This window comes from Triturus cristatus, chromosome 1_1 (genome assembly GCF_964204655.1).
Source record: "Triturus cristatus chromosome 1_1, aTriCri1.1, whole genome shotgun sequence".
Lineage (NCBI taxonomy): Eukaryota > Metazoa > Chordata > Amphibia > Caudata > Salamandridae > Triturus > Triturus cristatus.
Genome location: NC_140579.1, coordinates 102,976,720 through 103,003,459, shown reverse-complemented (window position 1 = coordinate 103,003,459; position 26,740 = coordinate 102,976,720). Strand labels below are relative to the sequence as shown.

Sequence of the window (26,740 nt, the reverse complement as noted above, 5' to 3'; positions counted from 1 at the left end):
GGGTCTGCACATGGAAACAGAGAGCTGGGGGCAAGGAGGCAGGGCAGGAGCACCAACATGACCATGGAGCTCAGGTAGGATGGGCACTAGAAACAAGACACACAATGGAGAGCAACAGTGAGACTATGATGGCATACACACAGACCATGGAGGGAAGGTGGGAGGGGGTCAGGGGCAGCTAGCTGACCACACAGGGAAGGTGGGAGGGGCCATGGCAGCATAGAAGACCATGCATGGCAAGCGGGAGGGTTAGTGGCAGCACAATGGCTATGATGGGCAAGAAGGAGGGTGCAGGGGCATGCACAAAGGACCATGGAGGATAGAAGGGAAGGTCAGGACCTGGGCACAGACAAGAGAGTTCAGGGGAAGGGGCCTCACAACAGACCGTGCGGGGCAGGCAGGAGGAGCAGTTGCAGCACAACAGACCAGGGAGGGCAGAAGGGTGTGGCAGTAAAATGGACCATGGAGGACAGGAGGAAGGGGATAGGGGTATGGCATGTGGACAGGCAGGGTGGAGGTGGCAGGGACAGGTTACAGTCATCTGACAATGCTAGGCAGGTGGGAGGGGAGTGGCAGCTCAACAGAACACTCAGAGTAGATAGGAGTGGCAGGTCCATGGAACATGGTGGGCAAATAGGATGGAGCAGGGGCATGCACAAAGACATCGGAGAGCAGGGGGAAGGAGAATAGGGGCAGCAAGCTAAGTACAGAGACTAAGCAGGAGGTCAATGATGAGCCCCCTGACCCTCCACCCCACATCGCAATATGTAATGCCCGTGAAAATGGTAGGTGGACGCAGAGTTATATAGAACATAGACCTGAGAGCACGATTGAAAATGAAAACTAGATCTAGTATATGGTATAAACTATGCACCAAAAAGTGTGATATAAGATGAACCGGGGCATGAAATATAATATGCAATACATTGTGCGCAATGACAGATTCATTGGAGAGCGCGAGATAGCACAGGCACTAGCGCGTGCTATGCGATATGCGCCTTGGAGTGTAATATGCACAGGGCAGTGTTGTGTAACCTAACTAGTCTCTAAAGTTGTAATATAAAATATGTGCTGGGGAGTGTAACGTTGCATATGCACTGTGAGAAAGATATGGATCCCAGATTGTAATATGTATGGCATAGCGCTGTGCGTTATAACATAGGCATCGAGGAAGACACGTTAGATGGGGCAATATAACCCGTGCGAAGGCAAGTGTGGCATGACATATTCACGGGGTGGTGTTACAGTGCACATGGGGTAGAGAGTGTCATAGCATACGCACTAGCTGGTAGAATACAACACAGAGGTGTGTGGCACTCTGCGGGCACTGGTGGGTCTAACACAGTATTGGGCTCAGTCAGGAGCACTCTGTGACTCTCAAGTGAAGTTCGTCTCCTTTCCAGAGAGTAAAATAAAAAGTATTACACATCTGGCGGTGGTTGTGTGTTTTATTAACCGTGAGGGGGGTTTCTTGCATAGTTTGGTCAAATTTTTGTCGAATCCCCTTTGAATGGCTTGGTGTGCGTGTGTATTAAATGTGCCCGTCAATAGCTACCCATGTTTGTATAAATAAACAACAAGGGTGTCTACTTGGAGAGTACACACCGGCGGAGGCGCCGGGATTAGGCACGGTAGGGCGTCAGACACGTCAGAGCTTCACTAGCGGTGTAAATACATTCCACGTGGATTCATTGTATGCATAGTCGCCTTTTAATGAATATCACGCAAATCGTCATGGTGATAGATACATACGGTTTGTCCAGCATGTCCTAGATGTTTCTATAAATATATTTTTTTTTAAATAATAAAAAACAAAGGCTGGCCCCAGGGGATGGGCTCCCCGGGGCCATAAGTGGCCTGAGGAGGGAGGCAACGCAGCACCCGTCCTACAATTTTTTTTTTTTAAAAGGCCATGACCCGGGGGTTGGGGTCCCCGGGGCCGATTAAGGCCTTGGGAGGGGGGCCACGCGGCCCCCTTCCAAATGTATTTTTTTCAACAACAAAAAATTAGGGTGCAGGCCCTGGGGGATGGGGTCCCCAGGGCCAATAAATTAGAAAAAGAAGGGGGGCCACACAGCCCGCCTTCTTAAAAAAATAAAATAAATAAAGACCGGTATCGAGCCGGAGGCCACGCCCCCTCCTTGCAGCACTCTGCAAACGCGCCCTCTGTCCAGTTGTAAGTTGGGGAATTAATTCCCCTTCAATACTGAGGGTCCCTAAGGGCCAACTAGCCCAACAGGTATCTCCAGTATGCGCCAGGGAGCTGCGTTGCAGACAGGTGTTCTGAGGCCATGCCGCTTTTTACCCCTCTATGCAACGCAGCTCTGTGGCGCTCACTGGAGGTACCTAGTGGGCTAGTTAGAGCCTAGGGACCCTTAGGATTCAAGGGGAATTAATCTCTCAATTTAGGGCGTGTTTACACAGTTCGGAAGAGAGGGGACGGGGCCTGAGGTGACGTGTGCAAACACGCCCTATGGCGCATTTTAAGTTGGGGAAATAATTCCCCTTCAACCCTGAGGGCCCCTGGGGGCTAACTAGTCCACCAGGTGCTTCCAGTAAGCGCCACTGAGCTGCATTGCAGAGAGATGGTCCAGGCCGTGCCACTTTTTACACCTCTCTGCAACGCAGCTCTGTGGCGCTTACTGGAGGTACCTAGTGGGCTAGTTGGACCCTAGGGACCCTCAGGATTCAAATGAACTTAATCTCCCAACTAAAAACTGCCACAGGGCGTGTTTACACAGTGGTGAAGGGAGGGGACGGGGCCTGATTTAACGTGTGCAAACACGCCCTGTGGCGCGTTTTAAGTTGGGGAAATAATTCCCCTTCAATCCTGAGGGACCCTGGGGGCCAACTAGCCCACCAGGTGCTTCCAGTAAGCACCACTGCGCTGCGTTGCAGAGAGGTGGTCTAGGCCGTGCCCCTTTTTACATCTCTCTGCAACGCAGCTCTGTGGCACTTACTGGAGGTACCTAGTGGTCTAGTTGGACCCTAGGGACCCTCAGGATTCAAGCGGATTAATTTCCCAACTTAATACGGCCACAGGGCGTGTTTACACAGTGGGGAAGGGAGGGGACGGGGCCTGAGGTGACATGTGCAAACACGCCCTGTGGCGCGTTTTAAGGGGTAGTTTTAATCCCCTGCCCTATTATATACTAGGGTCTTACAGAGGAGGTCATGCTAATCACAGGGGGACCCCAACGCATAGTGTTCCCTAGTGTTTGTAGGTGTTTTCACTGTATTCTGAGTGTCTTTTAACATAGCACTGGCTCTAGGACTGGTTAGTCAGACTCAGTTACCACCAGTATCCGTCTGAAAAAGTTGAGGGTACAGGATGATTTTGCAACAAGGCTTCTTTCTGCTCTTCTGTTTGTTCTTTCTGCACGTTATCCTTCTTCCTGCACTTTACTTCGTCTTTGAGGACTTCTGTTGCTTCTTTCTGCATTTCTTTTTTTTCTTTCTGTGCGTTTTTTCTTCTTTCTTCACATGTCCTATCTCTGTAGGCATAGTTAGAAATTAGCATTTGAAAAACCTTTGAAATTCACTGAAAAAACCATAGGTTTGAGGCACGTTATAGTTAGGAATTAGCATTTAAAAAACCTTAAAAATTCACTGAAAAAAACATAGGTTTCAGGGGCGTTATAGTTAGCTGGACATTTCACTCGTACAAAACCATTGAAATTCCCCCGTTATAGTTAGTTCAGCTAACTATAACTCGCGCGCCCTCAATGCACTGCTGATGACGTCACTCATTACATCACTCATGACATGGTCAGTGACATTACTCATGACATCACTGATGACATCTAAAATGACATCACTGATGACATCACTGATGACATTATCCTTGGGATAGAGTGGCAGACCCCCTCTACCCCAAATATAACCTTTGATACACACATTCAAAAATAGAAACTAAAATGTTCAAAACAATGGACATACCAATACCAGATACAACAACCTATTCAGTAATTCTAAGATCCACATACACATCCACTCATTCACCAACAGTCCTATACAGTCACTCATACATGTACTCACTCATCATATGTACTCATACACCTATACATCCTGTTACACAACACCACTCATCCATAGAGTTACTCACACACATAGTCACTCATGCTAATAAAGAATCAAACATCCATTTACTTGCATATACAGTTATACACACAGCACCACACTTACTTCTACAGAAACTTGCACATACTTAGTCTTTTAAACAATCACTTATAGAAACACATACTTATTCATACAGGAACTCTTCCAATCTCTCACTCTCACATATACTCACTTATATACACCAATAGTCACATATACTAGTTTAAAACATATGTAGTTACTCATAAAGACACTATTGAGACAGTCATTCACTCAATTCAATCAATTCAATTATTCTTTATTCGGGTATAAAAATATCCATAAAAGAGCATAACATAGACAATGGATATTTCATAACAGATTAAAATCGATATACACATTGATATATACGATAAGATATACCCAACTTCTACGAGAAGCAGAAGAAGATACAAAATGTTAACAAATTAAAAACGGGACAATATGTGCTGACCTGGGCAAATCTAACAGCGTAAAATTTCACCATTAAGCAGTATTAAACAGGAGCTCTAAAACTGCTGGCAGGACTAAAAAGTTAAAAAGTAGTGTCCTCATACACTTCTGTGCCCCATAGGAACCGAGAGGCTAGTCCTCTCCTCTGGTATTCCTTAGTTTTACAGCCAATCTTAGAAAATGTACAGTACAAAACAGCGTAAAAGGGTCGGAGGAAATTTTCAAGAATAAAAGTGCCACCTTTGCCTGGTTAATTTTAGAACGTCTTAAAATAGTTTTTAAAAACAAAGACCTAGGGAGGGCATAAAAGGGACAAAATAGGACAAAATGAAGAGTGTCTTGCGGAGATCTCTGATCGCAGCCGAATCGTCCCTTTGTGTTAATGTCTGTTACAAACCCAGCCGGGGCAGATAAAATATGGTGCAGGAGATTTAGTCTAAATCTAGTCATTAAAAATCTATCGTGTCTGTTATATATGTTAGAGAGATAAAATTCCATTCCCGGGAGTGATTTTGTTAACAGGTGGGATCTTACTGTGACTTTCAGCCATTCTCTGTCCTCCCTATCACGAGCTATACGCCGTAAAAATTCAGACTCTATGACGCCCTTGTCTCTGAAAGAGAGTTTGGCAGGCTCATCGAAATAATTAGCGTAACCCAACCGACTCAGGGTGTCCCTTGCATATTTAAGCCAGGGTATCCGATGACCTTTATCCCCCGCAACACAGTCCTTCTAGTATGTGTCTACTTAGACTTGCCTCTGGGTTCGTGGTCAGTGACATCACTCATGACATCACTGATGACATCTCAAATGGCATCACTGATGACATCATCCAGTGAATGTGTGTTTTTCTGAAAATTAAATATGTTTTATATATGTATATCTCAAGGTCGATGGAAGAATAAATGGGTATATAAGTGTCTAAATGGATGATTTGTTTTTGAAAAATTGATTGTGTAACTGACTGATTAAGTGTATCATAGTGAATACATGGCTTAGTGAGTAATGTTTAAATATGTAAATATCTGTATCAGTCTCTCACTTTGTGTATAAGTGGCTGCATGGGTTGGTGAGTAGCTACATGGGTGTCTATATAGTTTAATAGTTGGTTTTTTGAGTATCAGTCTGAGTGTCTGCATGGTTCGGTGGGGGGTATTACGTAGTGCATAGGTGCATGAATGAGTGACTCACTCTTTGTATGTGTTGAAGACAGCATGTGTGCAGGACTGTATGGGTGGATGAGTGTGTGTATGGGTGTGTTAGTGAGTGAATGACTGTCTCAATAGTGTCTTTATGAGTAACTACATATGTTTTAAACTAGTATATGTGACTATTGGTGTATATAAGTGAGTATATGTGAGAGTGAGAGATTGAAAGAGTTCCTGTATGAATAAGTTTGTGTTTCTATAAGTGATTGTTTAAAAGACTAAGTATGTGTAAGTTTCCGTAGAAGTAAGTGTGGTGGTGTGTGTATAACTGTATATGCAAATAAATGTATGTTTGATTCTTTATTAGCATGAGTGACTATGTGTGTGAGTAACTCTATGGATGAGTGGCATTGTGTAACAGGATGTATAGGTGTATGAGTACATATGATGAGTGAATACATGTATGAGTGACTGTATAGGACTGTTGGTGAATGAGTGGATGTGTATGTGGATCTTAGAATTACTGAAGAGGTTGTTGTAACTAGTATTGGTATGTCCATTGTTTTGAAAAGTTTAGTCTCTATTTTTGAATGTGTGTATCAAAGGTTATATTAGGGTGAGAGGAGGTCTGCCACTCTATCACAAGGATGATGTCATCAGTGATGTCATTTGAGATGTCATCAGTGATGTCATGAGTGATGTCACTGACCATGTCATGAGTGATGTAATATGTGACGTCATCAGCAGTGCATTGCGGGCGCGCGAGTTATAGTTAGTTGAACTAACTATAACGGGGGAATTTCAATGGTTTTGTACAAGTGAAAAGTCCAGCTAACTATAACACCCCTGAAACCTATGGTTTTTTCAGTGAATTTCTGAGGTTTTTTAAATGCTAATTCCTAACTATAATGTGCCTGAAACCTATGGTTTTTTCTGTGAATTTCAAAGGTTTTTTAAATGCTAATTTCTAACTATGCCTACAGAGATAGGACATGTGAAGAAAGAAGAAAAAATGCACAGAAAGAAAAAAAAGAAGTGCAGAAAGAAGCAACAGAAGTCCTCAAAGACGAAGAAAAGTGCAGGAAGAAGGATAACGTGCAGAAAGAACAAAAGGAAAAGCAGAAAGAAGCCTTGTTGCAAAATCATCCTGTACCCTCAACTTTTTCAGACGGATACTGGTGGTAACTGAGTCTGACTAACCAGTCCTAGAGCCAGTGCTATGTTAAAAGACACTTAGAATACAGTGAAAACACCTACATACACTAGGGAACATTATGCGTTGGGGTCCCCCTGTGATTAGCATGACCTCCTCTGTAAGCCCCTAGTATATAATAGGGCAGGGGGATTAAAACTACCTCTTAAAACAGGCCACAGGGCGTTTTTGCACACGTTAACTCAGGCCCCGTCCCCTCCCTTCACCACCCTGTGTCCGTTTTTAGTTGGGAGATTAAGTTAATTTGAATCCTGAGGGTCCCTAGGGTCCAACTAGCCCACTAGGTACCTCCAGTAAGTGCCACAGAGCTGCGTTGCAGAGAGGTGTAAAAAGTGGCACGGCCTGGACCACCTCTCTGCAATGCAGCTCAGTGGCGCTTACTGGAAGCACTTGGTGGGCTAGTTAGCCCCCAGGGGCCCTCAGTATTGAAGGAAAATTATATCCCCAATTTAAAACGTGCCATAGTGCGTTTTGCACACGTCACCTCAGGCCCCGTCCCCTCCCTTCACCACTGTGTAAACGCTCCCTGTGGCTGTTCTAATTTGAGAGATTAAGTCCCCTTTAATCCTAAGGGTCCCTAGGGTCAAACTAGACCACTTGGTACCTCCAGTAAGCGCCACAGAGCTGCGTTGCAGAGAGGTGTAAAAAGGGGCTTGGCCTCAGAACACCTGTCTGCAGCGCAGCTCCCTGGTGCATACTGGAGATGCCTGTTGGGCTAGTTGGCCCTCAGGGACCCTCAGTATTGAAGAGGAATTAATTCCCCAACTTACAACTCGCCAGGGGGCGCGTTTGCAGAGTGCTGCAAGGAGGGGGCGCGGCCTCCGGCACGATGCCAGTCTTTTATATATTTTAATTTTTTAAGAAGGGGGGCTGTGTGGTTCCCCTTCTTATTCTAATTTATTGGCCCTGATGACCCCATCCCCCAGGGCCTGTCTCCTAATTATATTTTTTGGACTCCAATCCCCAGGGCCGGCCACTGTTTTTTATTATTTTTAAAAATATATATTTATAGACACACCTAGGACATGCTGGACAAACCGTACGTACCTATCACCATGACGATTTGCGTGATATTAATTAAAAGGCGACTATGCATACAATGAATCCACGTGGAATGTATTTACACCACTAGTGAAGCTCTGACATGTCTGATGCCCTACCGTGCCTAATCCCGGTAGACACCCTTGTTGTTTATTTATACAAACATGGGTAGCTATTGACGGGCACATTTAATACACATGCACACCAAGCCATTCAAAGGGGATTCGACAAAAATTCGACAAAAACTATGCAAGAAACCCCCCTCACAGTTAATAAAACACACATCCACTGCCGGATGTGTAATACTTTTTATTTTACTCTCTGGAAAGGGGACGAATATCACTTGAGAGTCACAGCGCGCTCCTGGCAGAGCCCAATGCTGTGTTACACACACCATTGCCTGCTGAGTGCCCCACACCTCTTTGTTGTATTCCACTAGCTAGTGCATATGCTATGACACTCTCTAGCCCATGTGCACTGTAACACCACCCCTTGAATATGTCATGCCACACTTGTCTTCGCACGGGTTATATTGCCCCATCTAACGTGCCTTCCTCGATGCCTATGTTAAAACGCACAGTGCTATGCCATACATATTACAATCTGGGATCCATATCTTTGTCACAGTGCATATGCAACGTTACACTCCCCAGCACATATTTTATATTACAACTTTAGAGACTAGTTAGGTTACACAACACTGCCCTGTGCATATTACACTCCAAGACGCATATCGCATAGCACGCGCTAGTGCCTGTGCTATCTCACACTCTCCAATGAATCTGTCATTGCGCACAATGTATTGCATATTATATTTCACGCCCGGTTCATCTTATATCACACTTTTTGGTGCATAGTTTATACCATACACTATATCTAGTTTTCATTTTCAATCGTGCTCTCAGGACTATGTTCTATATAACACTGTGTTCACCTACCCTTTTCACGGGCATTACATTTTGCGATAGGGGGTGGAGGATCAGGGGGTGTTTCTGCCAAGTGAGCCCGGAGTCACAGTCACAAACGTCCTCTTCTTCCTGAATAAAAGTGAGATTATGCTGCATACTTGTTCATATTTTAAGTAGTTCGCACAGACACACGTTTTAAAAACAATAAAGTTCCTAATACCCGCCTTCTCTGAACAGTTAGCTTGCTGCCCCATCCACCTCCTCCCTATCCTCTGTTGTGTGAATCCATGGACTAGCCTCCTCCCTCCTGCCATGCATGGTCTGATGTGCTGCCACTGCCCTCAATTTAGTGTGATGTACCAGTCCACTCCTCCTGCCCTCCATTGCCCAATTCTATGCCCCATCATTGACCTCCTGCTTAAACTCTCTGCTTAGCTTGCTGCCCCTATTCTCCTTCCCCCTGCCCTCCGATGTCTTTGTGCATGCCCCTGCTGCATCCTTTTTGCCCACCATGTTCCATGGACCTGCCACTCCTATCTACTCTGAGTGTTCTGTTGAGCTGCCACTCCCCTCCCACCTGCCTAGCATTGTCAGATGACTGTAACCTGTCCCTGCCACCTCCACCCTGCCTGTCCACATGCCATGCCCCTATCCTCTTCCCCCTGTCCTACATGGTCCATTGTACTGCCACACCCTTCTGCCCTCCCTGGTCTGTTGTGCTGCAACTGCTCCGCCTGCCTGCCCCGTGCGGTCTGTTGTGAGGCCCCTTCCCCTGAACTTTCTTGTCTGTGCACAGGTCCTGACCCTCCCTTCTATCCTCCATCGTCCTTTGTGCATTCCCCTGCACCCTCCTTCTTGCCCATCATAGCCATTGTGCTACCACTAACCCTCCCACTTGCCATGCATGGTCTTCTGTGCTGCCATGGCCCCTCCCACCTTCCCTGTGTGGTCAGTTAGCTGCCCCTGAACCCCTCCCACCTTCCCTCCATGGTCTGTGTGTATGCCATCACAGTCTCACTGTTGCTCTTCATGGTGTGTCTTGCTTCTAGTGCCCATCCTGCCTGACCTCCATGGCTATCTTGCTGCTCCTGCCCTGCCCCCTTGCCCCCAGCCCTCTGTTTACATGTGCAGACCCCTACTCCCTCCCTCCTGGCTTGTCTGTTCCATTGTAATGCCCCTGATCCATCCCTCCTGCCCTTTATGGTCTGTTATGCTGCAGCTTTCTCTCCTGTCTGTCCATTATGGTCCTGCCTCTTGCCCCTCTGTTCTCTCTTGACCATGTGCATGGTCCTGTCCCCTCACTCTTGCTTTCTATGGATTGTTGTGCTGCACTCCCGTCCCGCATGCCCTGTGTGGTGTATTGTGCTGCTGCAAACCCTGATGCCTGCCCTGCAGGGTCAGTTTGGTGCACCTCTCCATGTCCCTCCTGTCCTCTGTTATCCAAGTCCATGTCCCTACCCCATTTCCTTCCATGATCCAATGTACCAGACTTGCGAACATTTTGAACTTGGTAAGAGGGAGATTTTGAAAAAAAACTGGGGTATTGATTTTCCCCCTTGAGTTACATTGAAAAAGAGGAGATTGTAGACAGGAGACAGATAAAATAAAGCCCATTTGAGCTTAAAAACATTGGACGTTTCCTGGCTGAATCGGGTCTGTTGGCATGTATGGTTTTACTACCATTGCCTCTTCCTTCTGCCCACAATGGTCTATTACATTGCCACAGCCTCTCTTGCAAGTCCTGTATTGTTGGTTTGTTGCCCCTGCCCCCCTTTCCACTGCCCTCCATAGTCTGTTGTGCTGCCACAGCCCTTCCTGCCTGCACAGTGTGGTTAAATTGTTGCCTTTGCACCCTCCTACCTGCCTTCAATTTTCAGAGTCCGTGCCCCTGGCCTCTGCCTCTCAACAGTATCCTAATGAACAACTAGATTGCTAACATTCTATATTTATTACAAAAGTGTGGAACGCCTGACGTCATCTTGATGTTATCAAAACTGTAATACCTAGAGCATTTCCTTTCGAAATTACATATATGAGAGGGTCTTATTGGCATCAAAATTATGGTTAGTGCTCTAAAAGACTAAAATGAGGACATATTTTCTGAGTTTTCAAACAGCGAGACAGCACTTTTAAATTATTTGTTACCGTTATGTTTTTTCATCCAGTTGACCACTATGATTAAATGTTGCACTTAGGGGAGAGGATGTGGTGTTACTTCCAGAACTGCAGACTTTGCAACTGGGGAACCAGGTTGGAGTTTCTGCTTCAGCTCAACATTCTGTGATTCTGGTCAAATCACTTAGTCTCCCCATGTCTACAACCAAAATGAATTTGTTCTTGTGTGATGTAACCAATGCTCATGTAAAGCACTCCAATACCTGACAAGTCTGCACTATATAACACTGCAAAAACACAAAATAATAAGTGTTTTGCACACTTCTGTCATTGGGCTATATTTGGGCTACATCTGGGTGATTTGGGGCTACATTTGGGCTCTTTTGTCTCCGGTGGCAATCTTGGGAGATTTATTTGTTATTAAGTTTCCTAATTTCCTCATGTACTGCAGTCTCCTCAGTAGGAAATGCTTTCAGTTTTTTACTTTGATTCCATCATGAAGGTATTCAGATATGTCACACATTTGCTATAAATTCTGAATGTTAGCACTCTAGTTGCTCATTAGATCACTGTAGTAAAACTACTGTTCACCATGGAAGTCTGCTCCTGGTATTAAAAGTGCATGTTTCAGTCTGCAGGTGAGAATTTTTTAATGAAATAGAAGAGGATTTGAGAAGTCACTCAAAATGTGCCCTCATTTTCTTTCTTCAGCATTAATCACAATATCTATGGCAAAATGAACCCCCTCATTGTGTTCCTTTTTAAATTAAATGTTTTAAGTTTTACCAGTTTATTCCAATCAAGATGGCTTCAGGTGTGCCATACTTTTGTCATAATGAAGACAGTAAGCACTCTAGTTGTTTTTAAGAACACTCTGGGACATTCTGTCATTGGGCTATACTTGGTGATATTTGGGCCACATTTGCGCTCTTTTGTCTCTGGTGGCCATCTTGGCAGACTTATTTGTTATGAAGTTTCCTAATTTCCTCATTTACTGCAGTCTCCTCAGTAGGAAATACTTTCAGTTTTTTACTTTGATTCCAAAGGCATTCAGATGTGTCACACATTTGTAATAAATTCAGAATGTTAGCACTCTTTTTGCTGATTAGATCACTGTAGTAAAGCTACTGCTCACCAGGGAAAACTGCTGCTGGTATTGAAAGTGCATGTTTCAGTCTGCATGTCAGAATTTTTTTATGAAATAGAAGAGGATTTGAGAAGTCAATCAAAATGTGCCCTAATTTTTCTTTCTGCAGTACTAATCATACTTTTTATGGAAAAATGAACCCCCTCATTTTGTTTCTTTTTAAATTAAATGTTTTAAGAGTTACCACTTTAATCCAAGCAAGATGGCTTCAGGTGTGCCATACGTTTATCATAAGTAGGACTGTTAGCGCTCTAGTTGTTCTTTGGAACACTCTGGGAAGCTGCAGTAGAACACAAAGGAATCAACTGACAGTCGCTGCCCTTGTTGGATGTACATGTTTTACTGAGAATTTCAGACTTCATTCTTACATGACTGAGAAAGATAATGTGAATTTACAGAAAATAAGCTCTCAGTTTAGCTTATAGATCACCTTCCAAACCTCTGTGGGAAAAGCATGAGAAAATATTTTTCTCTCAATCATGATATCCCAGCAGAAGGCTTTTTCACATGGTGAAATCACCTTAGAACATACCACAATTCCTAAAATGAGTATGGTACCATCAACAAATGATTTATAATGTAACTAAAGTCTTAAAACCTTCTATTAACTTTAATGCTTTTTAATGAGGTGCTATCATGTATATTGGTCCCAAGATGGCTGCCAACACTTCTTGGATGAAGTGTTGACAGCCAATCAGATCTCAGGATGAGATGTGTGGTTAGGCTCCGCCCACATATAGATATGATTTTACTTTTGATTTTCTCAGGAACTACTGAACAGATTGACACCAGACCTGCAAAAGGCACATCCCTGACCTGAGGACTACCTCTCTGCCAAATTTCAAGTAATTCTGTTCAGCCGTTCGGGCTGTACCTTGGACTAAAGGTCCCTATGGAAAATTGCATGGGGAAAACGCGTTTTGGGACCCCCCTTTTTTCTCAGCCCCCGCTTGACTAATCCACCCGAGACTTTCAGGGTAGGAGCGGAGCGGAGCGCCCCACCTATTTTGAAAATTTCGCGAGGATTCGTCAACCGGCGCCAAAGTTATTCCAAATAGAATGTTGCGGATTTCCTATGGAAACACGGTCCTAACTATAACTATCTACTGGCTAGATTATATATATATATATATTACCTACTGGCGGTCGCCAGTAGGTAGTTATAGTTAGGACCCCTTTTCCATAGGAAAACCTCAACATTCTATTTTGAATAACTTTGGCGCCGGTCGATGAATCCTCGCGAATTTCTCAAAATAGGTGGGGCGCTACGCTCCGCTCCTACCCTGAAAGTCTCGGGGGGATTCGTCAAGCGGGGGCTGAGATAAAAGGGGGGTCCCAAAACGCGTTTTTCCCATGCATTTTTCCATAGGACCTTTAGAACGAGCTACAGCCCGAACGGCTGAACAGAATTACTAGAAATTTGGCAGAGAGGTAGTCCCTAGGTCAAGGAAGTGCCTTTTGTAGGTTTGGTGTAAATCTGTTCAGTAGATTCTGAGAAAATAGCCTTTAAATCAATATATATATCTGAGCCCGCTTACGGTACGCTTACCGTACGCTTACCGTAAGCGTACGGTGGCGTGCGCGAGCGCGATTCTGATTGGCTCTTAGATCTTAGTAAACATTCGAATCGGCCGAAACCAGGAAGCGGCGGCCGCCATTTTGTCTCTCGCACTGAGTGTTGTTTATCAAACAAGATGGCCAAAAACATGTTACGGGGCTGTTTTGACAACTCCCTCCCACATAGTCATGTTGAGGGAGTCCCCAAACATCCCCAAGAGCAAAAACGGTTTTATTTTTTTTTCGGCAATTTCGCCGAGTACGCTTACCGTACGCTTACCGTAAGCGTACGGTAAAAAAAAAAAAAAAAAAAAACACTATCCACACTTACCCCACCCCCTGTGCTTTTGGTGGCCGTAGGCCACCAAATGTACAGGGCTTATTAATAGGAAAATAAAACTACATTTTGGCAACATGAAATTATAAAATCAAAATAAAAAAAACACTATCCACATTGACCCCACCCCCTGTGCTTTTGGGGCCGAAGGCCACCAAATGTACAGGGCTTATTAAAGTTGATAAAAACCGTGCACGGAACGAACTGCGTTAAGCGTAAAGTAACTTAGCATTTAAAAAACCGTACAAATTCACTGAAAAAACCATAGGTTTCACACACGTTATAGTTAGGAATTAGCATTTAAAAAACCTTGCAAATTCACTGAAAAAACCATAGGTTTCACACATGTTATAGTTAGCGGAAATTTTACTGTCGCCAGTAGGTAGTTATAGATAGGACCTATTTTCCATAGGAAATCCGCAACATTCTATTTGGATTAACGTTGGCGCCGATTGATGAATCTTCGTGAAATTTTCCAAACTTTTGGCCAGCTCCGGTCCGCTCCTATCCTGAAAATTTCACGGTGATTCGTCAAGCGGGGGCCAAGAAAAAAGGGGGGTCCCAAAACGCATTTTCCCCATGCATTTTCCCATAGGTCCTGTTGACGCAGCTACAGCCCGAACTGCTGAATGGAATTACACCAAATTTGGCAAAGAGGTAGTCCTCAGTTCAGACTTGTGCCTTTTGCAGAAATGGTGTAAATCCGTTCAGTAGTTCCTGAGAAAATCAAAATCACATATATATCTGGGCGGACCTAACCACACATCTCATCGTGAGATCTGATTGGCTGTCAGTACTTCATCAAAGAAGTGTTGGCAGCCATCTTGGGACCAATATACATGATAGCACCTCATTAAAAAGTATTGCAGTTAATAGAAGGTTTTAAGAGTTTAGTTACATTATAAATCATTTGTTGATCGTACCGTACTCATTTTAGGAATTGTGGTATGTTCTAAGGTGATTTTACCATGTGAAAAAGCCTTCTGCAGGGATATCATGTATCATGTTTGAGAGAAATGTATTTTCTCATGCTTTTCCCACAGAGGTTTGGAAGGTGATCTATAAGCTAAATGGAGAGCATTTTTTCTGTAAATTCAACATTATCTTTCTCAGTCATGTGAGAATGAAGTCTGACATTCTCAGTAAAACATGTACATCAAACAAGGGCAGAGACTGGCAGTTGATTCCTTTGTGTTCTACTGCAGCTTCCCAGTGTGTTCTAAAGAACAACCAGAGCGCTAACAGTCCTATTTATGACAAACGTATTGCACACCTGAAGCCATCTTGATTGGAATAAAGTGGTAACTCTTAAAACATTTAATTTAAAAAGGAACAAAATGAGGGGGTTCATTTTGCCATAGAAAGTATGATTAGTGCTGCAGAAAGAACAATTAGGGCACATTTTGAGTGACTTCTCAAATCCTCTTCTATTGCATTAAAAAATTCTGACATGCAGACTGAAACATGCACTTTCAATACCAGCAGCAGCCTTCCCTGGTGAGCAGTAGCTTTACTACAGTGATCTAATAAGAAACCAGAGAGCTAACATTCTGAATTTATGGCAAATGTGTGACACATCTGAATGCCTTGATGGAATCAAAGTAAAAAACTGAAAGTATTTCCTACTGAGGAGACTGTAGTAAATGAGGAAATTAGGAAACTTCATAACAAATAAGTCTCCCATAATGGCCACCAGAGACAAAAGAGCCCAAATGTAGCCCAAATATCACCCAGATGTCGCCCAAGTATAGCCCAATGACAGAATGTCCCAGAGTGTTCTAACGAACAACTAGAGCGCTAACAGTTTTACTTATGACAAAAGTATGGCACACCTGAAGCCATCTTGATTGGAATAAAGTTTTAACACTTAAAACATTTAATTTACAAAGAAACAAAATGAGGGGGTTCATTTTGCCATAGAAATTATGATTAGTGCTGCAGAAAGAAAAATGAGGGCACATTTTGACTTCTCAAATCCTCTTCTATTTCATAAACAAATTCTGACATGCAGACTGAAACATTCACTTTGAATACCAGCAGCAGACTTCCCTGGTGAGCAGTAGCTTTACTATAGTGATCTAATGAGCAACTAGAGTGCTAACATTCAGAATTTATGGCAAATGTGTGACACATCTGAATGTCTTCTTGATGGAATCAAAGTAAAAAACTGAAAGCCTTTCCTACTGAGGAGACTGCAGTAAATGAGGAAATTAGGAAACTTCATAACAAATAAATCTCCCAAGATGGCCACCAGAGACAAAATAGCCCAAATGTAGCCCAAATATCACCCAGATGTAGCCCAAGTATAGCCCAATGACAGCATGTCCCAGAGTGTTCTTAAGAACAACTAGAGCGCTTACTGTCTTACTTATGAGAAAAATATGGCACACCTGAAGCCATCTTGATTGGAATAAACTGGTAACACTTAAAACATTTAATCTAAAAAGGAACACAATGAAGGGGTTCATTTTGCCATAGAAATTATGATTAGTGCTGAAGAAAATAAAAATAAGGGCACATTTTGAGTGACTTCTCAAATCCTCTTCTATTTCATTAAAATATTCTGATATGCAGACTGAAACATGCACTTTTAATACCAGCAGCAGACTTCTGTGGTGAGCAGTAGCTTTACTACAGTGAGCTAATGAGCAACTAGAGTGCTAACATTCAGAATTTATGTCAAATGTGTGACATATCTGAATACCTCCTTGATGGAATCAAAGTAAAAAACTGAAAGAATTTCCTACTGAGGAGACTGCAGTAAATGAGGAAATTAGGAAACTTCATAACAAATAAAACAAATAGATCTCCCAGAGACAAAAGAGCCCAAATGCAGCACAAATATCTCCCAGATGTAGCCCACATGTAGCCCAATGACAGACGTTTGCAAAACACTTATTTTTTGTGTATTTGCAGCTTTATATAGTGCAGACTTGTCAGGTATTGGAGTGCTTTACATGAGCATTTGTTACATCACACAAGATTAAATTCATTTAGGTGGTAGACATGGGTAGATTAAGTGATTTGACCAGAATCACAGAATGTTGAGCTGAAGCAGAAACTCCAACCTGGTTCCCCAGTTGCAAAGCCTGCAGCTCTGGAAGTAACACCACATCCTCTCCCCTAAGTGCAACATTTAATCAAGTGGTCAACTGGATAAAAAAACATAAAGATTACAAATAATTTAAAAGTTCTTTGTCGCTATTTGAAAACTCAGAAAATATGTCCTCATTTTAGTTTTTTAGAACACTAACCATAATTTTGATGCAAATAAGACCCTCTCATATATGTAATTTCAAAAGGAAATGCTCTAGGTATTACAGTTTTGATTACATCAAGATGACGTCAGGCGTTCCACACTTTTGTAATAAATATAGAATGTTAGCAATCTAGTTGTTCATTGGGATAATGTTGAGAGGCAGAGGCCAGGGACACGGACTCTGAAAATTGAAGGCAGGTAGGAGAGTGCAGAGGCAACAATTTGACCACCCAGCGCCTCCCCTAATTCTTAGCGGAAGATCCAATGCCGTCCTTGCCGTCTCTGATAACGCCGTGACAGGGTGATCACTCAGGAATCGCTCCACGGCCGCTCCCGTGAGGCTTTCGCAGGGACTATATAGACCTGCATAGTATGTAGCAAAGCTATTGGCGAGCGCACCCGGGTCCACTATGGGCGTGCCCCCGGGGTCCACTATCCCCGGGAGGTCCTGAGTGTGATGCATCCCCTGACACAGCCTGTGCAGCATTGCACCCGACTTGTCCCCCCACTGGTACACTCGACTCCTAGTGGCTAGCCACACCTGACGTGCCTCGTCGAGCAGCAGGGAGCCATATGTCTGCTGTGCATAAAGTAGCTGCCGACAAGATGCCTCACTCCCATCCCCCCAGCCCCTACGCTCCAACTCCAGAACCTCAGCCTCCACCCGAACTAGCCCTGCTCGGCGCTCACGGCAGGCCGCCGCACAGAAGGAGATATCTGCTCCGCGTAGTGTCGGCTTCAGCACCTCCCACAACATGTCCGCCCCAGACACGGATCCCACATTCCGTGACAAATATTGATCTACCGCCGCAGTCTTATGCACCCTATAGTCATTTTGTTGCAGGTGCCACACCGAGAGCCGCCAGTGAAACGACCGCCACACGCCCCCCATCCGTAAGACTGCAGACACCGGGGAGTGGTCCGAAAGCCCTCACGAAAGGATCTCCGCTGCTTCCAACCGGGACTCCGCGGCCCCCATAGGAAAATGTAGTCTAGTCGGGAGAGGGAGCCGTGCACCGCCGACAAATACGTGTACGCCCGAGCAGTACCATGGCACCGCCTCCAGGCATCCACCCACGCCAGGCCACCCACCAGCGCATTAAGTTTCATCCATCCACCCTCCACTCTCCCCCAGCCCCCTGACTGTCGGTCCCTAGAAAGGTCCATCACATCATTCCAGTCCCCTCCTATGATCCCCGGGACCTCCGGGATGTCCGCCCAGTGCGCCATGAGCTGTACCGCAAATGTCCAGGACAGGGGGTGGGGCGTACACACTACCGAACACCACCTGCTCCGACCCAATCCGCCCTAGAACAAAATCGTACCTCCCATATGTGTCTGCCCAAGTCCGATAATGCGCGAAAGAAACCCGCTTGTGTACCAATATACCCACACCCCTGGAACCCTGAACAAACCCCGCATGAAACACTTGTGTGTATCCGTAGCGTTGGAGGCAGAGCACTTTCATCCCCAACAGGTGTGTCTCCTGTAGGAGCAACACATCCGCCGAGTCTCTCTTCGCGTACTGCAGGATCGCCCCCCTCTTGATATTATCTAGGGCGCCCCGAACATTCCAGCTCAACACTTTGATTGTGGCCAATCGCCCACTAGACCCCCGGGAATCTACCGCCATAGGAAACATAACCAGGACATAATGGCCACCCAGGGACTCTGGCGTCTGTCCCAGCCCAAGCCCAGCTCGGTACTAAAGTGCGGTCAACCCCTAATCTAAAACCCCAACTACCCAACAGACCCCCCAACCCCACCCCCCCACCCCATACCTCAAAAACATAGAAGTACCTGTCGCGGTGAGAAGCTTCCCCGGGCCCAAACCGTGGACCTCAGGAGTTCCCGACCAATGGATTCCCAACGTGCCCTCCACAACCAAACCCCAAGGACCCCACCCGCAACTTGCTACGGTGGTGTCCGCCCTTCACATCAGTCCCCCGGGCCAAGGCAACCCCATGCACCAAGGAGGATGAAGCAGCCGACGGCAAGTCCATGACGCGAAGATCAATAAGACCTGCTCCAAAGGAGCTCCCGGGCCCTCATGATCCAACCGGCAGACGGCCTGCCTCCAGGCCAGCCCCACGCCGGGCCCCCCCGGACTTATTGCGACGGCGGGATCTGGAACGCCGCTGTCCCTTAGAAGTATTTGCCACCGCCTCAGTCCGGGATGAGTCTGATTCTCTACCGGGGGTGTATGAGGACGCAGCTTTACTATCTCATCTGTCCATTTAAAGACGTCCTCCGGCGATTCGAAGAACAGTGTTCGGGACTCATACACGACACTCAGGCGCGCTGGATAGAGAAGAGCGTATGATAAATGAAGCACTCACAACCTGGCCTTGGCCGCTAGGAAAGACTGACGCTGCTGCTGGATCAAATGTGTATAGTCCGGGAATATGAGTATACGGGAATTTTCGAACTGCAGTGGTTCCTTCTCCCTGGCCTGGCGGAGGATGACATCCCTGTCGTGATAGTTCAGGAGTTTGACGATGATTGGCCGAGGACGGGCCCCCACCGGCGGCTTCTGGACAAGGGCCCGATGCACCCGCTCCACCACGAAGCAGCGGGACAGCGATTCAGGCGGGAGCCAGCCCTCCAGCCACTGGGAGAGGAAGCGCTCCAGGTCGTTGCCCTCGCAGCCCTCCGGAAACCCCACAAAGCGCAATTCGTTCCTGCGGGCCCGCCCTTCTGCGTCCTTGACCCTGCCCGCCAGGCCCCGCTGGGTCGACTCCGGGGCCGCAACCTGCTTCCTCAGCGTCGCAACCTCGTCCTCCACCCTCGACACCCTGGTTTCAGTCTCTGTAATGCGGGCCACCGCGTTTCGCAGATTCTGGCGCAGCAGCATCACGTCCGAACCAACTGCCCCAATCTTGGCATCCAGCATGTCTCTGGACTGCGTTATGGCTGCTAGGAGGGCTGCAATGTCCGGCACCACCACCGAGGAGCCCCCCGCGACCGTCCCCGCCAGGCCCGGGCCCATGTATTTATCAATTGGCCCCTGCTTCGCCGCACCTCCACCAGGTTTGTCTTTGGTCATTGTCGCAGCCCTGTACTCCAAGGCCATGGCCGTGCAAGATCCAGCGGGCCCGAAGGTAGATCTTCTCCCCCCCTAGCGTAGCTACCTCCAGGATAATGCCCCTGTTACCAGTCCTCCGCCCCAGTCGTCGAGGAGGAACCACGGGTGTCGGGGCCCAGCCGATCCACTGGCACCCAGCCCGCTCCGGACCAGGCCCGATCTGTGCCAAGAGTAGCCAGGCGCCACCTCTCCAATACTGTCGTCCACCCCAACCCAGCCGGCCAAATCAATCGTGTCCCGTCGTCTCCGGGGTCCAGCAGGCTGCAACCCTCACTAACCGGACTGCCGTCTGGCAGCCTCCGTCGCTCGCCACCAGGCTCCTCACCCCCTGCGACCCGAATCGGCCGCCGAACCCCCCAAATCTCTGGCACATCCGGGGGGGGGGGAAACCAAGCACAGCACACTGGGGACCGGGGCGCCACACCAACTCAGGGCCGTGCCACACCTCGCTGTCACGTGGGCCCCTCTAGGCCGGGATGCCCCAGGATGCCTCCACCGGACCCTTCCAGTCTGGGCCAAGATGTCGTCCCCAAGGTGCTGCTCCACCTCCAGCCTCACAGTGTCGCCGTCCGGTCGCAGCCTGCACAGGGCGCCTCGCCGCCGCAGCCTCTCTCAGGCAGGCCCAGCCCCGCCTCTTCGCTCACACGAGGCCGCGTCTCCCAGCGCCGTTACAGGCCGAAACCGCCTCTCGGCCACCCCGCGGCTCGCAGAGGTCCCAGGCCGTCAGAATCGCTCCAGGTGCCGCCGCTACTAGTCACCTTTCACTGCCCACAGGCAGGGCACCTCAGTTCCGGGGGCAAGGATATTTAAGACGGATAAGTGAAGCGGGCAGGCGGGAGCCGGCTCAAGACGCGTCCGCCATCTTGGCTCACCAAGCCACGCCCCATTTACTGGGATTTTTAACAATCAGACCCCACATATGCGATTATTATCATTCAGTTCTTTTGTCAAATACCTCTGAAGTGTGGGACAGAGCCAAAGTAAATGGAGGAGCATTCCACAGCTATCACAATTCCTTCAACAAATATCGCTTCTGTTGGAGTTCCAACTATGGATCCCATTAGGGTACACTTCCAATAAGTCGCAATCTTTATAAGGGTCTCCCTCATTGATGTACTGGAAGCACTTAACCTTAGCCTGTGGCAGGATGACATAGTGCTTACACCGGCCTGACAGGAGTAGGAGTTGAAACTAGACAACTTACACTAGGGTGAGGGAATTAAGATGTTAAGGGAACTAATAATTTAGGTGAGGCACTGACTTTGCAGACAGTTTATTCATCTGTAAGTCACAAGATTTCCCAGTTGGTTTGCATCAACGTGAGAAACAGGCTAGGCATGACTGGCAATGGCCCAGCCGCAACAGCCTTGAAGAAGATACTGACTTGTCAAAAAACATCAGGATCGCTCACTGTTCCATGCCACCTGTTCTCAGAGCATTTTTGGCTACTAACATTTACAGATAGACGATGATTAACACCAGACTTGCATTCCTCAGTAATTCCAAGATTGTGGAAAAGGAATACTGTTGTGGTGGTAGAGCAGAAATCAAGCACTCTTGACAGGAGGCTTAGCCCAGGTTTCAATAGTTTTCCTAATTATCTTATGGGTTTGAATGCAGAGTATTGTTATTGTGAGAGACTGGGGGAGAGCATGAGTCCAAGAAAACAATGGGCACTGAAGTTAGTGCCAAATATCTTTCTTCTTTATTGAGGTCTCAGCGGCTGGTCTCCGGCCCCTGGAGATAAACAGCCCTGGCTACAGATTGACCTGAAGCAACGATGCAAGATCCGAGCCATTGCGACGCAGGGTACATACAACACCTATTATGACTGGGTCACCAAGTATATTCTTCTGTATGGGGACGTGATATCCGGCTGGAAGCCATACTTTCAGCAAGGAAGCAATTGGGTATGTTTCTCATTCTTGTCAATTCATTTTGCAGTATGTATGTGCATGCGTGGGTAAACTAACTTGTGAATTAATATTAGCTGTGTGCAAAGCTTTTTTTTACCCTATTGTAAAGTTCTGTTATGTAAACTAAGACTCTGGCTTATCCCTACAAGGTTTGGTTTCCCACCCCTGGATGCCTGAACTTAGGGGCCGATTACGATGTCGGAAGGACCGCCACCACCAGCCATGCGGTGGCAGTCCTTCGGTACGCCGACCGCGAGTTTCCCCCGCCAAATTAGGATGGCAGGGGGAATCTCACCGCAACCGTGGCGGTCGCAAAGACCGTCCGCCACAGAATCGCCCTTGGCAATCCTTATGATTGCCTGGCGGAGCGGTCTCCACCGGTAAAATGGCAGCGGTGCTTAGCAGGCACCATCCACCAAATTATGATGATGGCTGGAGACAGCCTTCCCATGGCGGTGGAACCGCCATAAAAGGGCTGTTGGGATTGGGTTTAGGGGCCCTTTGAGGGCACCCCATTGTGCTGGGGGAGGCAAAGGCACTTGGGGGTACCCATGGTACCCCCTACATTTCACAGCACTACATGACAGGCACCCTGCCACGTAGTGCTGTGAAATGCACAACATGGCATTTTAGCATCGCAGCGGGTGCTGCTGTCAGCAGCAACTGCCACAATGTTAAAATGCAGGATCCGACAGCCACGGTGGCGGTCGCATCCTGATCCGGTGTGCCAGACTGCCGCATGCATGGCGGACGGTCACGGTTTACACCAGGATGGCGGACGGACTCCAGTCCGTCCGCCATCCTAATGACCCCCTTAGTTCAGTGCACCAGCACTTCAATTTGAAAGGCCAGGTATTGTGGGCCCACACAACCCCACTCAATACATAGTTGATGTGGCTTCTGTGCTTTCTGGGTTACTAGCCGTCCCAAAAAAGGGCAGTGGTAATTCAAATCCAAGTTTGTGCTCTATAATGTCACACACAAATACTGCACCAAGAGAAAGAAATGTTATACTTAAAAGAGTCTCATCCTGTAGCTAAGCACATGTAAAATAACCACACAGAATGTTATTAAAACAGTGCTTGCGCATGTTGTGGACAATGAGAATAATATGAACATGTTTAATATTGTGGATATTTCATCTGGCAACCTAATATAAAAAGGCCTACCTCTATTTGCTGTATGCCCTTTGCTATGAGAGCATGGAGTAGCTTAACTTGCATCTAGAGTTTCTGAGGAGGAATCAGCGCACTGCATACCTGTTTATAGCAAGAAGTTGTAGCCAGGAGAGAGTGTTCCCTCGAAGGGAAAACAAACATAATTTGGGCTCAGCTCCTTTAATTTATTGATCGGGTCTCCTCAGTTGACCGAGACACAGCATACTGCTGAATGTGCTGGGGTCCCACTGTGGAGTCAGTCATTCAATATTTTTAGAGGTGGCTCACATGGTGATTAATTGATGAAATGGAGAAACCCCTCTAATTTCAGTCATCCTTCTTAAGTCATGGATCATGAACTTTTCCAAAATGTTTTCATATCTTTTGTATTTATCTATTTTATATTCCAGACATTTTTTGGAAACGTAAACAACTCTGGAGTGGTCCGTCATGACCTCTACTACCCCATCATGGCACGGTATATCCGTATCATTCCTGTAGCATGGAATCCAAGAGGAAAGATTGGGCTTCGAGTTGGTCTTTTTGGTTGCACCCATCGTAAGTCTGTGCTGACTGTTTATCTTCCATGCATTCATGTATCTGTGTATCAGTTCCTCTGGTTGGATTCAATGAACATGAAGACAGGATGAACCACGTTTGGTATAGTGTTTCCCGTATACGGTATGCACTTCTTCTGATACACTAGGTGCTTGATTTTTGAAGAGGGTGTTTAATGATTCTACTGTATTTTATGAGGCCCATACGGCATTTCATTTATGTTGGTATAATCTCGTGTAATTTCTGGCATTTCGCAACTTCGTTGTTACACCAAAAATCCTGAGATTATGACATAACGCCATATAGTGTATTTAAGACATAATTCGTGCAAATACTATTAAAGAATGTGAATGAACCGAACATGAACGGCTGTTTTTCATGTCATACATGATTTTGCGCCATTTGATGAGTGCACAATGCATCCTTGTGCCAAAAACAGGTGTGAGGATTAATTTTGTTCTAAAAAGTAGAACAAAATGCTGAAGCCAGAGTTTTGAATAATAATGCACACATCTTCATAATTTTGGGGGAATTTTACATAATTTCCATTAAAGGTATTTCACCCAGGATGAATTTTTAATCAGTCAAAAAACACACACAGAGGGCAGCTTTCAATAGTTTCCACAAGTAGCACTGCTCCTTTGCTGCCAAAAGAATGCATCTTGAATGACTCCGAGACACAGTTCGGCACTAAAGTAAAGACTTTGGGGCCAATTTCGATGTCAGACGGACCTGAGTCCGCCCGACATCGATTTGGAACTGGGACTGACTGACCTCCTGTCGGCGGTCCGAAACCAGCAATTAGGATGCGACTGAACACTGTTCGGTCGCAATCCTATTCTTTACAATTGGAGCATGCATGTCGACCAGAATGCATGCTCTCATTGTAAAGAGCAGAGGTGCAGTTCACCCCTGCACCCAGTGGCAGGTACCTCAAGTGCCTGCCACTGGGTACATGGACCAACAGGGGGGCACCATATGTGCCCCCTTGGCCGCCATCCAGAGGCCTTGCACAATGGGGGCCCTGCTGGGGGCCCCCAAAGTCGACTTCCCACAGCCTTTCTGTGTGGGAAAGGCCGGCACAGAAAGGCTATCGAAATCCGACGTTGTAATCCCTTGGGCAGAAATAGCCACCCTTGGGATTACTGAATCCTTTCCAAAAGGCTGATGGGCTCTGCCCATCGGAAGCCAATCAGAAAGCCCGTTCGGATTCATTTCCGACCGACCGCATCATAATGGGTCAGTCAGAAACAAATCCAAATGGGACATTATGATGCGGTCGGAACGGCTCCGACCAACAGACGACACCCCTTTGTCAGTGCTTTAAATGGAAAAAAATAAGTGCAGGAACTCACCAAAAATAAGCAGTGGATTGGGTGTGGAGTAAGGGGCGGGGCAATGGGCGGGGCTATGTTTTTTACCTTTCTAAGCTTTGTATGCAAAAAATATGCATGCATTTTAAAAATGACTAACTATTTACATAGTACTTTCCTAAGTTTATGGTTATATAACTAATGTTCATCAATAAATGACACACTGACGAATCAGTACTAGTGAGGCAGTTTTTTTTAAAAGCTTAAATCCATTGATTTAATCTAGAGGGCAGGGATTTTGTTTCATGCAAATCCCTTTAATTTAAATTGTTGATGGGCGAAGATTTTCGGGCGTTTAAAACAGTGAGCATGCTTATAAGCTGCATGCCCTGAACAATGTGGCCCCCACTCACGCCGATTAGGTTTTATGGATACCTTCCGACCCCCTCTAAAGACACCCTGCAGCGATACTCCACCTTTCACTCCACGCACACGCAGCTCTGTGTTCTACTGAAGACGAGCTGCTGACCTGGCGCTTTAGAACCAGCGCAGCCCAGGCTTCAGATCCGTTTGAAAGGTGCTGTAACCCATTGCATGCCGTGCAGAAAGAGCTTCCAAGGATGGAGCTCAGGAGGGCAGCACCGACCGCATCAAAACCGGGCCGTTATGAGTACCGGTACTCTCCTTTTCCGAGGAAAGGTCCCGGTACTCAAGGTGAGAAAATGTAAAAGTGCCGGTACTCAGTACCGGTGAGTACCGGTCCATTTAAAGCACTGCCCTTTGTGTTATTTTAGAGGTGAAGTACGACAGGAAAGGCAGTACTGGATACAAGTCTCATTACATGGTTTTCATGGGTCCTGTACTCACGTTTTTAGCCACAGGGGCTGCTTTCATAAATTGGCATCGCTAGACCTGTCAGCCTTAGGGTGGTTTTCCCCCAAACCTTTTGCCTTTACCCCTCCTATTTTTGCTAAACTTGTTTTTGAGGGCCTCCGGACTCTGTGCACTTCACCACTTCTAACCAGTCCCGAAGTGTTAAACATGGTAGGATTAGTTTACACCCAATTGGGATATTTAATTTACTTGTAAGTCCCTAGTAACATGGTACTACCTGTACCCAGGGCCCGTAAATTAAATGCTATTAGTGGGCCTGCAGTACTTATTGTACCACCCACTCAAGTAGCTCTGCAAATGTCTCAGGACTGCCATTTAAACCTGTGTGTGCAGTTTTAAACTGTTATTTTGACTGACAAAATACATATTTTGCCAGGCCCAAATCTTCCTTTTTAATACATATGTCACCCCTTGGGTAGGCCCTAACCACAGCCCAGAGGGCAGGATGCAGTGTATTAAAAAGAGTGGATATGTACGTTTAAGTTTTACGTCTCCTGGTAGTGAAAAAACAGGATAAACCTGT

General features: G+C 46.3%; 1 protein-coding gene across 1 annotated transcript in view; it reads left to right on the top strand.

Moving 5' to 3' along the window:
- CNTNAP1 (contactin associated protein 1) overlaps nt 1-26,740 on the top strand; it is a 379,706-nt gene that overhangs the window by 120,660 nt on the left and 232,306 nt on the right. Inside the window, exons 3-4 of the mRNA XM_085608996.1 lie at nt 22,093-22,289; nt 23,863-24,010. Coding sequence (XP_085465122.1) covers nt 22,093-22,289; nt 23,863-24,010 — 345 coding nt within the window. The remainder of the gene's footprint in view (nt 1-22,092; nt 22,290-23,862; nt 24,011-26,740) is intronic.